Genomic DNA, 17,575 nt, shown 5'->3' on the forward strand with positions numbered 1-17,575 from the left:
GACTATGATGAATTAGGATCGGAAAAAACATTTATAAGTTGCTATAAAATTTGGACATGAGGATGCAGAAAGGGGAGGTATGGGGAAGTCCGAGGAAAGAAGTTTATGAAAGGACATTTTGAAATTATATTTGTTTGTTTGTCTGTTTTTCTTTTATGTTTGTTTGTTATAAAAACTCTTGTAAAACCAATAAAAATTTTATAAAAAAAAAAAAGAGATGCATGCGTGGAAAAAAAAAAAAAAAGAAGCTGGAGTGTGCTTGGGTGTTGGGGATGCTGGAAAGAGATGGGCCATACTCAGTACAATTTCTGTGGGTCAGTAAAAGCACAGAGCATCAGTGACAGCAGTGCAGGGAAGCAGAAGGGATTTTCTGTAAGGAATACTGTAATTTTCTTCCTCAGTCTCCTCCTTCGTCTTTATTATACCTAATAAAATGTGTATATCACATGTCTGTAAATAAACAAACAAAACCACAAAGCGGTTCTGAGAAAAACCTCTTCCGACTTGGAAGAGGGGCTGCTGAAGAGATCTATGGAACCCAAAAGCTTGCATATTCAGCCATTACAAACTTTAACAGACGCCTCCAAACTAACACCATCTTCTCTGCTTTGTACATCCTACTGCTGTTGGGGGGGCGGAATATAGGTTTATGCTGGACTCCCGCGTCGTTGATAATCCTGTCCTTTCATAGACAAATTTAGGGCCCAATTTTCCGGCCTCCAGTATTATGACTAGATAGAGACACCCCTCCCTGATCCCCCATTGAAAGGAAGGCATTTGCTTCCTCGTACGCATGCACGAGTTTAATGAGGGACCTCTCGAAAAGCAGTCCTTCACGCGAAATCGCATATTCGGAGGAATGCAGAACCCTCCCGGCATCCGTAGCCTTTACTTAAAAAAAGAAGAAGTTATCGTTTCCTTTTGTCTCCTCGCGATATTTCGCATAGATTATTACAGTGCACGTGGGACCGATTTGGAAACGCATGCGCACGCGTATCGACTGGATGCGTCTGCGCATGCCTAGGAAGCGAAGGGATAAATAGCGCACGCGCGCCTTTCTACTTCCCTTCTACATCGGCTCGGAGACAAAATGGTAGGTGGTAGTTGGGCTTTGCGGGAAACATGCAATCCGCTGCCATCGGGTCAGTCGTGATTCCGGCCGCGCTCAATCCCGGTCTATCTCGTCTTAGGGTCTTTGTGGAAGGCATACCGAGAATTATTTGGGTGCTACATACGCCTCACTCCTTAACGGGGTCCTGGGCCTATTCTCATTCCCGATAGCTGCTGAGTTGGCCTAACGTGAGGTTGCCTGCCGTCATCTCTTACCTCATCTAAAGAAAGGGTGTCTTGAAATTGCTGAAACTTGTTATAGCTACGTAGGCAGCAATTCCATACTTAGGCGGAAGGCCCCATTGGGACTTACTTCTGAGTAGACGTGCATAAGATTCGTATTGTTATTCCGGAGTGCATTGGTAGCATCGCCCTTGCTAAAACGCCTTGAACATATTAATTACAGATAATTTTGTCAGGTCATTGCATGTGGTTGACTAGAGCAGTTCCACCAAGGAGCGTGGTCTGTCATGGCTCTTTATGCAGGAATGGGAGGGCGTGTGGCTGTCCGGATGTTGCTGGCTCCAGCTGCTTCTATCCCTAATCTTTGGCTGGGGCTGAGGGGCGATAGTTTCTTTTTATAGTATAATCTTTTATTTTATTTGAGGGACAAGTTGTACTGTACTTAGTAAATGCTTTATGCTTTTGTCTTAAAAACAAAAAGCCTCCATTACCTCTGGTTATGTTTGAAGAGTTAACTATAAAAGGGCCATCCTGACTGTATTTTTATAGAAATCTCTCATAGGGTGGGTTGGTTATTTAATGCAATATTGTGATCCTTGTGTACCTGTGTGAGATGTTGTATTGCCAACCTTGCAAGGAAAATAGGCTAGGCACGTTGCTTGGCATGCACTGCATTACTGTACACAACAGAAGCACACTTTAGTGTTGCTCCCAAGGGATTTATTATGGGCAAGGGAAGTTTCTCTCCCAGGGTGTTTAGAGCATTTCCTTGCCTTTCTAAGAACCCTGAGGTTGAGGACTTGCAAAGCTGTCTCCTACTAAGCAAAATGTCTTTGCCTCCCTTCTAGTCCCACCGCAAGTTTTCAGCTCCCAGGCATGGGTCTTTGGGCTTTCTGCCTCGCAAGCGTAGCCGTCGGCACAGAGGCAAGGTGAAGAGCTTTCCTAAAGATGACCCCAGCAAGCCCATCCACCTCACTGCATTTCTTGGATACAAAGCTGGCATGACCCACATTGTCCGTGAAGTTGACAGACCTGGCTCCAGTATGTATTTCTTCTCTTGGGAGAGAAGTTAAATTGATACTTGGCATTGATATACAGTGGTACCTCAGGTTACATACACTTCAGGTTACAGACTCCGCTAACCCAGAAATAATGCTTCAGGTTAAGAACTTTGCTTCAGGATAAGAACAGAAATCGGGCTGTGGTGGCAGCAGGAGGCCCCATTAGCTAAAGTGGTGCTTCAGGTTAAGAACAGTTTCAGGTTAAGAACGGACCTCCGGAACAAATTAAGTACTTAACCCGAGGTACCACTGTACTTTAGGACACTTCACATAATAATTTTCAATACTACTACTACAATGTGACATTACTAGCTTTGTTATTTTAGATGAAGGTGTGAGGCTGGAAGGCAGCAGCTTGCCTGAGTTTACTTGCTTCATAGCCAAGATGGAGTATGTATGAGCCGGGACTTGCTGTTCTACACTACCAGTCCATGTGCTCTATCATTCCTAGTAGGCAGAAGAAAGAAGTGGATTGTTCTGATCACCAGGGTTGTTGTTTATTTGTGTTTGAAAAGACCAGGCAAAAGAATTGTTGCTGCACCTATTCCTCACCTTATGCACTCCTTTAGCTTTTCAGGACAGCACATATGCCCCATGTTAGCCTTTAACCTGACAACAGAAGGATTAGGTTGCTTTTGGATGATGTTTTAATTTCCCTCAGTGTTATAAACTATGCTCATTGCTATCTTTTAGTGCTCATCTGTTCTGTTATCTGTTTCATAGAGGTCAACAAGAAAGAAGTTGTTGAGGCAGTTACTGTGGTGGAAACCCCTCCCATGGTGATTGTGGGGATTGTCGGCTATGTTGAAACTCCCCGTGGCCTTCGCACCTTCAAGACCATCTTTGCCGAGCATATCAGCGATGAGTGCAAGCGTCGGTTCTACAAGAACTGGTAATTATGGCTGAGATTCTAAAGTTCCCTGAGTTAGGAAGATGCAGGAATAGTTAGCCCCAATTATATTGTTCTCTTGTAGAACTATGTAGAACTGAGTTGGCAGCAACTCAGTTTATATTGCACTAAGGGGGTACAGTTTTATGATACCCTATTGGGTATGTGAACACTACAGATGATGATTTCTCGACGGGCGGACATTAAAAAATCACCTTTGGTGCTTGTTGCTGATTGTCGAGCACTGACTGTAGTTTGCTATCTTAGGAGAGTGTAGTATGACTTCTTTCCTGGTGGCAACAAATTTCTAGTTGAGTTGCCTCCTGGTATAGTCTTAACATGGATCTTGGGAAGGATTTCTTCCCCTTACAGTGTGGCATGTTCATGTTAATCAGGGTACTATAACCGGTAACCTTCCTGAATATCTGAACTTGAGGTATGCAAATGTAAAAGTTGCCCTTTAAGATTTGTGGTTGTTTATGTTAGGAAGGTAACAGTGGCATTATGGCGTTAAAAGGCAAGATTGGAAAGCTATAAGCGAGTAAAGTGAAGTTAACCCTATGAAGTAGAAAGCTTCTAAGGCAGAATACATTTTCTTAATTACTGTTCTGTGCAGTGCATATTAATGTTCTTTGTATGAAATTATGGCAGCTCCGCTCAGCTCTGGCAGTCTTGCCCTTGCTTGATGAGCTCCAGGCTCCGCTTGCTGGTGGAAAAGGCTCCTTAGAAGCCAGCAATGAGCCAAAACTGATTCCTGTGGCAGCTTCTTCCACTCAACCACCTCTCTGGGTGGGCTGATGAAGGGCTTTGCCAATCTCCATCTCTGCTCTGCTCCTCCTTGAAGGCATAAGTCCAAGAAGAAGGCCTTCACCAAGTACTGCAAGAAGTGGCAGGATGAAGAAGGCAAGAAACAACTGGAGAAGGACTTCAACAGCATGAAGAAGTACTGCCAGGTTATCAGGGTCATAGCTCACACTCAGGTGAGCTCTTGCCTATTTCCTGAAGCACATATGAATTCACAGATAGTTTAATGTCAATGGCCAAAGATCTGCTAATAGCAGATTAAACAGTTGGCTGGTAGTGCTTTTAAAGTCTTGTGAAGTAAATGGGGCCTCATTGCATCTGGTATTTGATGTAACATTTACCTAGAAGCTATTGTGCCATGATGCACTTCCTATCTTTCAACCCTTTGACTTAGCCCTTTTTAAATACAGCTTTGTGACTGTAAAATTGGATGATGCTTTATAAGCCTTTCAGAATCCTTTTAATGGAATATTGAAAACCAGAAAGTGGCAAGTACTGGAAGGATACAGGATTTTGTCAATTCAGTCAAACCTTGCTGCCCCACAATATAGTTTATTTCTTCAAAGGTTTTATAATTTGGCTATTTCACAATAATTTGTCTAAAGGCTCTTGTTTAACTTGTGAAGGCTCTTGATTCTAATATATGCAATGAGCTGTTGATGAATGCATCAGAAAAGAAATGTGGGGTCCTTTGATACAGCCTTTAAAATGCATAGTTTGGCTCAGAAGGCCCTCAAGGAGAATGATGGCATTGGATGAAATTTATGTCATTGGTTAATGTTGCAAACATAATTTTTTGGATTGATTGAGCTAGAAATAATAATTGATACTGAAAAAATGCAAACATGATTAGGCATTTTGCCACAACCAATGCATTAACTCTTTATTTGGCATCTCAGATGCGAATGCTTCCGCTTCGGCAAAAGAAGTCTCACTTGATGGAAATCCAGGTGAATGGTGGCACTGTAGCTGAGAAGGTGGATTGGGCTCGAGTGAAGCTGGAGCAGCAAGTGCCCGTCTCGACTGTCTTTGGCCAGGATGAAATGATTGATGTCATTGGCGTCACAAAGGGCAAGGGGTACAAAGGTAATTTATTTCCCAGTCAACAATATGTCAAAGATTAAACTACTAAGGGAGTGTCCTTAACATCCTATGTAGTTTATTTGGCTTTGGTGTAAAGAGGGTTGGCAAAATATTCTTGGTTTGCAAGAGGCTGTTCAGTGATGAGATCATGGAATATGCACTGGGCGCAGTGCCCGATACCCATGAGGAGTCATTCCATGCTGCCTTCCTTCTGAGACCAGCTTTGCAAGAAATAGGAGAGGGTTTGGTCACTTCAGGGTGGTCATTTGTAAGATCCCTTTATTTTAGTATAGTAATCTCACGTGTCTGGAAGACATTTCAGTGATTTCCCACACAGTTGAGGCTCCAGTCAATTAGATGTTGGAGCTAAGTAGTTCTAACAAATTCCATGTCTCTTCCTCTTAGGTGTTACCAGCCGGTGGCACACCAAAAAACTGCCGCGTAAGACTCACAGGGGTCTGCGTAAAGTGGCTTGTATTGGTGCTTGGCATCCTGCTCGTGTGGCGTTCTCTGTGGCTCGAGCTGGTCAGAAGGGGTACCATCACCGCACAGAAATCAATAAGAAGGTATGGATGTGCTTTGAATAATAATAATAATAATAATAATAATAAGAATAAGAATAAGAATAATAAATAATATAATGGTTCCATTCCAGTTGGAGCCTGAAGTGTGTTCTGTGTTCATAAAATGTTACTGCAGAATGGCAGATGGGTAGAAAGAGATTGTGTTGTTGGAGTTTGAGTAACTTAGCTGGATTTGAGCCCATGACTGAAAAAGTTCTGTGCTAAGCTCTTCTACAACAGTGTCCACTTCACTTACCACTTGCCCTACAGCACTGCAGGTTGTATAAGAATGCAGCATTTCACTAAAGAGCAACCCATTCTGCTAAAATTCTATATGGAAATCTTGTCCTAGTTGAGCAGTTGGGACAATATAGTTCCATACCAGTAATGTCACTTGCTGGCCAATCGCTACCTCCCCCTCAACTGTAAATATGTGAGTGCATTCTTAAAATGGTTATGAGTCATTGCAAGTTCTAAAGATAGTCACTGCAGTTGATTACAAGCACTGTAATGGTACAACTTGCTTATAAATATAACTTTCCAAAGTGAAACATTCCTAAGCTTGATGTGTAGGAGATACCAGTGTACCAGCTAATACAAAGATTGCAACTTCCTTGGAAATTAAAGGTTTTTTAAAGAGGTATGCCCTGATTGGTGGGCCACAAATCTTTGTGTGGCTTTAGAGCCAGGATTTATTTTTTATTTTTTTGTGGTCACCACCAATCACTCTTGACATGCTTGAGTGACAAGGTCTTTTTACATTTGTTTAGGGTTAATTAAGGCAAGAAACATTGGAAACCTACAGCTGTTCAGAATCTTGCCTTCTCAAAACCTATAATGGGAAATTAGACCTCTATAGTAGGGATCTGTGAGTTGCCAGGTGTCACCAGATTCATAAACTCTGGTGTTTTTTTTTTGTGTGTGTTTCATTGTTGAAAAGTATTCATTTCTTTCTCCCCTTTTTTTGTTTTTCACATAGATCTACAAGATTGGCCAAGGATACACAATCAAGGATGGCAAGCTGATCAAAAACAATGCTTCAACAGAGTATGATCAGTCTGACAAGAGTATTAATCCTCTGGTGAGTGGCTTTCAAATTTAAATGTGGGGGTCTGGGTAGAACATCATTGGGTGGAAGCCTGTGTGTCCCTCAAAGATTTGCCACTGCTGCATTTTGGAGGCATAGAGTAACCTTCAGTGCTTTTAGTTTTAAGTTGTTCTCTTAACCATTCCTAAAGGTGCCATTCACTTCAACATAAACCATCTCCCCCACCTTTTACCCCTTCAGTGATTGTCTGCCATGCGTTCTGCCTTCTGCTTTGGCTGGACATTAAAATCTCTGGCCTCTGAATCCCATTGGGGGTTGAGGGGAAACTGCAGAATTTAGAATATCGGTGGTATGTAGTACTAAATAATTGCCATACACATTTATTTGCTCTTCTCTCACAGGGCGGATTTGTCCATTATGGTGAAGTGACCAATGATTTTATCATGTTGAAAGGCTGTGTTGTTGGGACCAAGAAGAGAGTTCTCACTCTGCGCAAGGTGAGCAGTGGAAGGGTGGTGACTGATCTCTTTGAAGTTTCCTTTGCTAGATGAGGTGGTATAGCTGTCTGTTTGAATATTGTAAGCTCTCCAATAATGTCAGGGTGCTAGAAGGCTAGCATTTTCTGTACCAGATTGTGACACTAAAAACAGCAAATGGGGGCATGCACACTGCTTCCAATAGATCAGCTTCTCCAAGAAGTGTGAGAGGGCTTTTATTGCTCATTGGCCTCTTTACATTCTTAGAACAGTATACAGCAACCAGGCTTTCCAGCAGGGACAATCCTCAGGTTGTTGGCTGCTGACCTCTGTTTATATAGTTAGGCCATAATCATGTATTGGCAAATCAGGCCTAAATTCTTCATAAATGGCACATTATGCACAGTGGTTGAATGCAGGCCTGAGATCTAAAGTTAATATTGTTCTTCAAGCCACATACCAGGCGGGGGGGGGGGCGTTAGAATTTGCAGTACAATGTAGTAGTGAGGCTTGAAGAGCTGTAGAAAAATGTTTCTGAATTACTGGCTTTCCATCGCTTAACCTTTTCCATTTGAGATTTTGCAGTTGCCTGCCAGTCGGCCTTACTCTATGTCCTTTCCCCCCTAGTCCTTGCTTGTGCAGACCAAGCGTCGGGCCCTGGAGAAGATTGACTTGAAATTTATTGACACCACTTCCAAATTTGGTCATGGCCGCTTCCAGACAGCTGAGGAGAAGAAGGTTTTCATGGTAAGAGCACTTCCTTTCTAGTGTCCAGTATATAAGCTACTTGCTGCACATCTGCTTTTAAGAAAATGGTGTTTTGAATTGATCTTTTAATGCCTATGTAATTGAACAGTGGGCAACACAGAAATTTGTTTGAAGGTGTGTGAAAAGACTTACTAATGGTTCAGGATTAGGATCAGCTCTTGCATGTGTAAATAGATTAAATGGTATTGGCATAGTCTCAATTCAGCCCTAGTACATTCAAATTCAGTTGGGGGACCTTTGTGTGCATTTACCTACTCCAAAAATGCAGTTAAGGCACAACAGTAGTTGCTCACATAAGAATCTTGCTGACCACACTTTGTCTAGCATTTTGGGGAATCTCCAGAACCAGTAAGCTTTAAGTGGTCCCTCAGGAATGTAACCAGTAGTCCACAAGTGAACTGCTATATGCTGTGACCAGTTGGTGGCAGCAGACTTTTAACAATTGTGTTGTGTTCCATAGTCTATTGGCTTCTGTCTCTTTTTTAAAAAAAATCCACCTGTTAATTAATGTTAAATGGTTTGGGATGTGTCTTGAGATTATGGATCTCCTGTTGTTTAGACTGACACATTTCTATTTTCTTTGCAGGGACCACTCAAGAAAGATCGCATTGCCAAAGAAGAGACCGCTTAATTTCTGGAATGCTGTTCTGGCTTGTAGTCTTATAATAAAGCTACAAATATCAAATACACTGTCTGCTTCATGTTTTATGAATGATAGAAATGTAATTGGTCTTTAGGTGGGCTGTGATAATTGCTTGGATTTTAAAATGTTATATAGCATTGCTCTTCTGCAAGACAGGATGCTATGTGGCGGATTCACCCTCATTTCAGTAGACTTGCTGATGTATGGGCAGCAAACTTTACACAGAATCAAGTGTAAAAGCATCTGCTCCTAGAAACAGTTGGTTTCAAATAATGAATTTAAATGAAAATTTAGTTTGAAATGAGGTAGGAACATAAGAAGCTACATTTAGACCAAGTCAGACCTTTGTGTTAAGGCAGTATTGCCTGCATGGACAAGCAAGGTTTCACAAGGCTTTCTCCATTCTACCTGGAAATACCCTTTGTTGAACCTGGCAGCTTTTATATGCAAACCCCACCCCCACTTTTCTCATAATACAATGTTCCGCTTTACAGCAACCACAAATCTTTCCTGTCAGGACTGGTACATTCCTTTAGTAATGCCACACACTAGGACCGCTCCAAAACGAGTCAAGTTAGGTTGTCCAGTACACTCTGTTCCAAGGTTGCTTGGAAGGAAATTTCGGTTGAACAGGTATACAACATAAAGGAATCTGGTTTAAACCAAAATGCTTTGTCTGCATGATGGTGCACTAATTTTGGGAACATCACTGCTGTGAAGTATTAGGTGACATTTTCCTTAAGCAATGTTGGTGGCCCCACCTACATCATCTAACATGCAGTAGGGAGGGGTCTCCTTCACCAGCAAAGCAGCACCCAGCAGGATTGAATCTTCCCATTTCCAGGTGATGAGCGGAGAGTGCAATGCTACCAGCTGCATAGGGTTGCTTTGCCAGCACTTAATGACAGGATTCAGTACCCACCCTCCTTGGCCCTATGGATGATCCCCTGGATAAGACTGACCTGTATGCCCGATGTTCCCCACACCTGTGCTAAGCAACTCTAGCTCCTTAATACACAGGACTCTTGAAGGAGAACCTACCTGCATTTCTAACCCAGATGTACAGGGAGGGTCACAAACAGAAATAGCCTGGTTCATGTTTCTTTGCTGCCTTGAATACATAAAAGCCTTGCACCTGTACCATTCCTTGTTCCCTAGTCTGTTTCCAGAGTCTGCACTTCACTTGAACCCACAGGATTTGAGTGAGATTATAATTGAAGATGAGGCTTGGTGCAGGAGGTGTGAGGTGATGGACAAGCTCAGATTCCAGTATATCTCACTTTCTCTCCAGGTTTGGTCTGCGCTGCCACCTGAATAGCATCCAAGAGACATTTAGAAATCCACCTGACAAAACCTCTGACTGCAGCCTTCAAAGAAAGCAAAGACAAAATGCTATTGAATTCAATAATAATAATATAATAGTGGAACCTGCATTTTTAGGGAAGTATTAATATTTTTATTTATATTTATATCCCCACCTTTCCTCCAAGCACCTCAAGGTGGCATACTTGTTTCTCTTCATCCCCACTTTATTCTCAACCCTGTGAGGAGGTAGCCAAGTATTAGTTCCTGTAATGCATGGGTTATGGGCATTCTCCCAGGAATGTGTAAGAACATAAAGGATGTTTCTCATTTGAGTCCTAAACTGGATCTCATTTGAATCAGGTTTGCTATAGACCAGTGTTGCCCAAAGGTATGGTCTGTGGACCACCAGTGGTCCCAAATATTCAGGTGGGGCATGGCAGAAAGTTTTAATTAAAAATGAACGACTTTAGCATCTAGTACAGCGCATTACAGTGGCAAAACAGCAGCAAGAAAAATCATTAAGGGGTATGTATGCCAATGCCCTCATCAATGCATCTCCTGTTTTCCACAGTGACCAAGCTTCAATAGCTCAGGGAACTCAAATGTGACTGCCTTGCATATAGGAAACGTCCTTGAAAGCAGCCACTCAAGTGATAATTGAATGGGCCAGTAGGTGGTGGTCTCGGATCTTGCTGAACTGCCTGTGTTCTCCGCCAACCAGCTTTTCAGTTTCTGCCTTCCATGTTTAGGACACAGTCGCCACAGCAACAGGTAACAATCAAGTGAGGTCACAGACCAGGACTTTGCTGTGGGCAAGAGGTTTCGTTCTCAAGCCGAGAGATTTGGGAACAAGGACAAAGAGCAAATAGTTGTGCACTTAAATACACCTTTGGTAACTTGGTTTCTCATGTGATTTATTTTGTTATGGATGCAGTAGTGCAGTTAGGTAACTTCAATGGTTTCCATTCTAGCTGGATGGTATGAGAACTTAGAAACAAAAAAACTGGCCCCTGAGGTTTTTTTGCTTTCCCCCCCTTCTCCCAACCAATCCCTGTTGTGTTCTGCCTTTTAGATTGTAAGCCATCTTTGTAAGCTGCTCTCCTGACATGTGTGGAGGGAGCTAAGAGCTTAAGGAGTCAGAAGTGAGACTTCAGGATGGCGTGTTTAGAACCCCAGCACTTTTAATCTTTGAAAATAAGCACTGATTGGCTGTTACTCTGGGTCAGGGGCAGGGAGTGTCTGGCCTGTGGCCCCAATGTGTGCTGGCACAGGGTCCTGATCTGGCCCACGAGGCTGTTTTCCTCACACCATGCCCATCTGCCTCACACCTCTGTAAGATTCTGTGTGGCTGGGTAGGGCTTGACTTTCCAAAGCTTAATTAAGAAACAAAAACAGTTTTCCTCTGAGGAGGATGGTTCCCTCACATTATTTTTTAGAACCCCAAGAAGTATCCATTTTTGTCCCCACCCCACCCTGTTTGTCAATTTTCATGGACTGCTCTGGAACTATAAATAGTATTGGGATTTTTGTTCACGGGCAACCAGGCACCTGCGGCTTTATTAGCTATTTAAGACATAATCCCCACATGCGCAACTTTTCCCTCCACTACAAGTTTCTGACCTGAGAAGCTCTCCTTGCCATTTTCTATTTGGCTCATCCATGAAGGATCTCAGACACGGGTTCACCACTGAACCTGGTAACACTAGATCCAGGTGGCTATTTTGCAAATAGCCTCTCTCTCAAAAAAAAACCCCCATAGTTTCCCAGCCTGCTTCAGGAATGAGATCTTGTGGGCCGGTTCTGTCATTAGGTAGTGACAGGCAGCCACCTCCAGGCAGCTGACTTGGGTGTCAGGAAGGGAAACCAAATTGCTCTTTATTCATTTATTTTGTGGCAGCTGTCTTTTTACACAGAGCTGTCCAGAGACATTTTACTACCTGTGGTGAATGACAAGTGAACCGCCCTGAAGCCTTCTGATGAAGGGCGGTATATAAATTTAAATAAAATAAGTGGCTGCCCACTCCCTGTTCCATTGTAGAGCAGCAGACTGAGTTGGCTGCTGAATTTTACTTCACTGCTGATGACAAGATAGTATCCTTTACCACACCTGAAACAGCAGTCAGATTAGAGGACCCAGGACAGGTGATGTGACAGCAGAGCAAGATGGCTGGGAGCTCATTAACAAAGGCGGGGCTGCTGCTGTCCCCCAACATCTGCTGCCTGAGGTGGTGACTTCACTTTGCCTAATGGTAGAACCGGCCCTGTTTATACCGCTTGTGGGATTTTCCGCCTCAGGTACCAAACTAACGTGGCTGGTCTTCAAAGCTAGGCACCTTGATTTGAGTCCTGTGTCCGTGGGCAGGATGGTTGGGTGCGAGTCTTCACTCTGCCTCTGTTCCCAGTCTCCTCTCCCACTTTGGAGTTGCAGTGAAAAGCAGCTGCAACTTGCTAGTGAAGACGTTAACTGGTGTTCCAAGGCTGCCTCAGGCACACAAGGAGGTGGGGAGCTTTGGGTTTTGCGTTCTCTGTTCCCACAATTAGCTTCACAACTGGCCCATCTGACACTCTTGCATTGAAGCCGACCTCCAGCTTTGATCAGAACGACAGGTGGAGCACACTAAGTATGCTTAACATGGCAGAGGAGCTTATTAATGCGCCCAAGGGGGATGAAGCAAGGCTCATTCAATCGCTTGTGGCTCTTTGCTGGTGCCTTGGCTCACTGCCCCCACCCCCCGCCAGACCCCTTGAACGACGTATTATTAACCCCCCCACCCCACCCCATCCTGCGCTGTGCTGTTTTGATGCTACAGATCTAACTTGAAAGTGTGTATTTCATTCTAGGGTGTTTTTTTAAAGTTTTAGTAACTTCGTTTGACATGCAATCAGGCAAGTTTAAAACTGCTGCCTCGCTGTCTCCTTAATTATTATTTATTGCTCTATGACAGAAGCACCTTGAGGCCTCAACCAAGTTGATGTAAAAACTGTGTAATATTGAGATATTCCTTACCCTGAACAGTAAACTGACAAGCTGGAGTTACGATCCTCCTTTTATATGGCAAAGTGCTTGAATAATTTTGCTCGAGGCTGTGTGTGTGTGTGTGTGTGTGTGTAGTTTCAAACTATGTAGCTCTTTGTGGGCAAGCTTGGAAATGCAGTGCCTATCCTCCTTAGTCCTAACCTGGTTGCCAAGACACAGGGCATGTCTATATTATGTTGGTCCAACCTGCATCTTGCATTTAAAGCTACACTCGAACTCAGGACGCAAGGGAGAAATGTGCTAAGAGGAAGGCACGCTTGGCAAATCCACACTGTGATCAACTCCCACCCAGAAACCAATGTCCCCACTGTGGAAGGACATGCAGTTCCAGAATTGGCCTCCACAGTCACTTATGGACTCATTGTTAAAACCGTGTTTATGGAAGACAATCTTACTCGGCTACAAGTGATCACCAAAGAAGAAGAAGAAAATAGTTATGGTTACCCCAGAGAATCCTGGGAACTGTAGTTTGTTAAGGGTCCTCAGAGTAGTTAGGAGACCTTTATTCCCCTCACAGAGGTACAATTCTCAGAGTAGTATAACCATCAATCCTTCGTCCCATAGCATTCTGGGAATTGTAGTTTTGTGAGGGGAATTTCATCACCCTTTACAAACTACAGTTCCCAGGATTCTTTGGGTACTGTCATGACTCTTAAAGTGGTATAGCTGCTTTAAATGTATGCCTCCTTCCTTCCTTGAGTTCTTTGCCATTTCTCTGCTTCCCCATTTTAAAAAGCCACCCTTACTAGGCTTCTTTCCAGACATTGGGGGGGAAGGGAAGGAAGTGTCAAGATGTGTTGTGGGGGACGGGGAGTCTCTGGGGAAATGTCTGCTCCTTTGTGGGTGCAGGATGATGCCTCCTCATTGTTTTTTGTTTTTGAAACGACACACACACACACAAATATTGTTTGTAAGAAAATGGAGCTCCTACTAGAATCATTTCATGGTAAGAGCAGCCAATTCTGCATTGAACAGTCTTATCTTTTCTGTACATGAGTAGGATGTGAAGATGTCTGGTGCATTTGGAACTGTTTCTATCCAAACCCAGCTTCCACAAAGGGATTTTAATCTGGATTAACAACTGCCATTTGTATTCACCATAATTCAGAATATTTTCCTATATATAGCATGGAGTGCTTTAACAGGGGTTAGGCTACCAACAGTTCTCAACGTGTGGCTCCCCAGATGTTGTTGAACGACAACTCCCATCATCCTGAGCTCTGGGCTTGCTAGATAGGGGTGATGGGAGTTGTAGTTCAACAACATCTGGGGACCCACAGGTTGAGAAAGGCTGGTTAGACTATGTTTTGTTTTATTTATTTATTGCATGTATATCTCACCATTTTCTCCATGAAACAAAAGTGGTATATATGGGTTTCCCTTCCTCATATGATCCCCACAACAACCCTGTGAGCATAGCTGTCAACGTTTCCCTTTTTAAAGCGAAATTCCCTTATTCCGAATAGGATTCCTCGCAAGAAAAGGGAAAAGTTGGCAGCTATGCCTGTGAGGCAGGTTAGGCTGAGAGGTGGCGACCGGCCCACGATCACCCACTGAGCTGCATGACCGAGTGGGGAGTTGGCATAGCTAGATCCCTAGTACCCTTTTGATCAAAACTATGTACTTCCCCTGCGAACATAATAAATGCAATACTGTACTTTGAGTCATTGCCATGCTAAGGAGAACTGAGAGAAAACAGTATTGCCACCTCCCTGGTCATCTTCGTCAGGCTTGGTCTGAATCTAATTACCAAATGGCACCCTGGATAAAGCTCTTTTTTCCTTTCAGTGTTTTGAAGTTAGGAGAAATTCCAGCACTTGTGATCCAGGACAGAAGAGCACAAATCTACAAGGATATTCCTAAACAATTACTGGATCTAAGATCTAACTACACTGACCTAGCTGGACTTTTGAGAGGTAACGGAATACCTTACAGGTGGGAGTTCCCACAAGGCCTCTCATTCAAATACAAAGGAAAGAAGATAAAAATCAAAACGAAAGAGGATAGCCAGAAGTTCCTACACGACCACGGAGAAGACTTGCAGAAAGGAGCGGCAGCTATTTGGCCACCACCAGAGTCAGGAAAAGAGTTACCACCTTCGAATCTGGACAAAAAAGAAGACACCCAACAAGAGTAACAACAGATTGATACAGGATGTCTCTGCAGCTGTATAGTTGGAACATTAACGGCGCGAATTCCCCAGAAAAACGCAAAAGGATCTTCCACATCCTAAAGAAAGAGAATTTGGATATAATTTGTTTGCAAGAAACCCATGTGACCAGGTCACACAGGAAGGTGTTAACAAATAAAAGATTAGGCCAAGAATTTATTTCATCAGATAGAGTCAAGAAGAGAGGCGTGGTGATTTACGCCAAAGAGAATCTATCACCAAAATTTTTGTTTAAAGATGAACAAGGAAGAATCCTGGCTATTGAAATTTCGACCCAAGGAGAAAAAGTTTTGATATTAGGAATCTATGCACCAAATGAGGGGAAATCAGAATTTTATAAGAAGCTGCATGAGACACTACTAGACTATCTGGACTATTCCAACATCATTATGATGGGAGATATGAATGGGGTCGTCTCTACTTTGATGGATAAGTCACAGAATCAGAATCTGACCAAAGATGGAAGACTACCAAAAACTTTCTTTGAACTAACTGACAATATGGACCTAATTGATTTATGGAGGACGAGAAACCCCCTAGGTAAAGAAGGAACTTTCTTTTCTGAGGCCCACCTGTCATGGACAAGAATCGACCAAATCTGGGCAACTAGAGGGCTGGCACCTAAGACTACAAAAATAGAAATCTGCCCAAAGACTTGCTCCGACCATAACGCCTTGAAAATGGAAATGAGATTTACTACTGCCGACTCCTTCAGATGGAAAATGAATGACAACCTGTTAAGAGATCAAGAGATCGTAAAAAAGGCCCAAAAAACTTTAAAGGATTATTTTGAAATTAACTTGAATACCTCGGTGGAAAAAAGAATTATCTGGGACGCAAGCAAAGCTGTTATGAGAGGGTTTCTGATACAACAGAATACAATCAAGAAAAAACTTTGGAATAGTAAAAAAGACAAGATATTGGAGAAGATAAGTGATGGAGAGAAAAAATTAAGAGTGAATCCAAAATCAAAAGAGACTTTAAGAGAAATCAAATTTCACCAGTCACAATATGCGAAATTGATTAACCAAGAAGTGGAATGGAAAATCAAACAAATGAAACAAAGATCTTTTGAATCTGCGAACAAATGTGGGAAACTGCTCGCTTGGCAGTTGAAAAAGAGACAAAAATTAAATTATGTCACCAACTTAGAAGTTGAAGGGAAAAACATTCAGAAACCGGGAGAAATTAGAAGGTGTTTCCAGAAATACTTTAAAAAACTGTACACACAAGAATCCGAGGAAGCAACTGAGATAGAACAATTCTTGAAAGATAACGGCCTACCAAAATTATCTCAAGAGAAGAGATCAATCTTGAATTGTAAAATAACACAACAGGAAATCGAGGATGCCATTCAGAATATGCAACTAGGCAAATCTCCGGGCCCTGATGGACTCACCTCCAAGTACTACAGGATTTTAAAAGACTATTTGATACAACCATTAATGGAGGTTTGCAACCAGATTATGGGGGGAGGGAGGGCACCAGATACGTGGAAAGAAGCATTCATCACACTGATACCTAAAGTGGAAACTGAAAAGACTCAACTCAAGAACTACCGCCCCATCTCACTCCTAAACGTGGATTACAAAATATTTGCGGATGTTTTGGCTAACAGATTTAAAAAAGTACTAAATGAAGTAATCCATAAGGACCAAGCAGGCTTTCTCCCAGGTAGACATTTGTATGATAATACCAGGAACATTATCGATATTCTGGAACTTTTACAAACAAATATTAACACCAAAGCAGTGTTAATCTTTATTGATGCGGAGAAGGCCTTTGACAACATTTCTTGGAAATTTATGAAGAAAAACTTGGAAGGGATGGGAGTGGGAAGGGGGTTTGAGAATGGAATAGAGGCAATCTATTCAGAACAAAAAGCTAAGTTGATAGTGAACAATGTGGTGACAGAAGAACTTCATATTGAAAAAGGAACACGCCAGGGGTGCCCCCTATCCCCTCTGTTGTTTATTTCAGTCCTGGAGGTTTTGCTGAATATGATAAGGGAGGATCGGCAGGTACAAGGAATACGGGTCGGAGCGAAACAATATAAACTGAAAGCATTTGCAGATGACTTGGTTTTAACATTACAGGAGCCAGAACCTAGTACAAAAAGAGTTTTGGAATTGATTCAGAAATTTGGTCGGGTGGCGGGTTTTAAGCTGAACAAACAAAAAACTAAGGTGTTAGGGAAAAACTTGACGGTTACTGAAACAGAGGGGTTTCAGAAGGAAACAGAACTAAACATTGTTAAAAAAGTGAAATACCTGGGGGTCAATCTGTCTTCTAAGAATTTGAATCTATTTAAAGATAACTATGAAAAATGTTGGTCAGAAGTCAAAAAAGATTTAGAAATTTGGTCAAGATTGAAACTATCCTTGTTAGGCCGAATTGCAGCTATAAAAATGAACGTTTTGCCAAAAATGTTGTTT

The 17,575-nt window shown here is 42.5% G+C and overlaps 1 protein-coding gene across 1 annotated transcript; it reads left to right on the forward strand.

Annotated features, from left to right (window-relative positions):
- The first annotated feature begins 947 nt into the window (after positions 1-947).
- Positions 948-8,670, forward strand: RPL3 (ribosomal protein L3). The gene is made up of 10 exons (XM_082241350.1): positions 948-1,093; positions 2,142-2,334; positions 3,078-3,246; positions 4,088-4,223; positions 4,947-5,133; positions 5,536-5,696; positions 6,673-6,774; positions 7,143-7,238; positions 7,845-7,964; positions 8,572-8,670. The coding sequence occupies exons 1-10, from the start codon at positions 1,091-1,093 to the stop codon at positions 8,614-8,616; spliced, it is 1,212 nt and encodes a 403-aa protein (XP_082097476.1). The 5' UTR covers positions 948-1,090; the 3' UTR covers positions 8,617-8,670.
- Positions 8,671-17,575: the final 8,905 nt, after the last annotated feature.

Source organism: Podarcis vaucheri (genome assembly GCF_965113315.1).
Source record: "Podarcis vaucheri genome assembly, chromosome: 10".
Classification (NCBI taxonomy): Eukaryota; Metazoa; Chordata; class Lepidosauria; order Squamata; family Lacertidae; genus Podarcis; species Podarcis vaucheri.

Coding starts and splice junctions, on each gene's coding strand:
- RPL3 (XM_082241350.1), top strand. Junction 2,335..3,077: donor AGTTGACAGACCTGGCTCCA/GTATGTATTTCT, acceptor TCTGTTTCATAG/AGGTCAACAAGAAAGAAGTT. Junction 5,697..6,672: donor GCACAGAAATCAATAAGAAG/GTATGGATGTGC, acceptor TTTTTCACATAG/ATCTACAAGATTGGCCAAGG.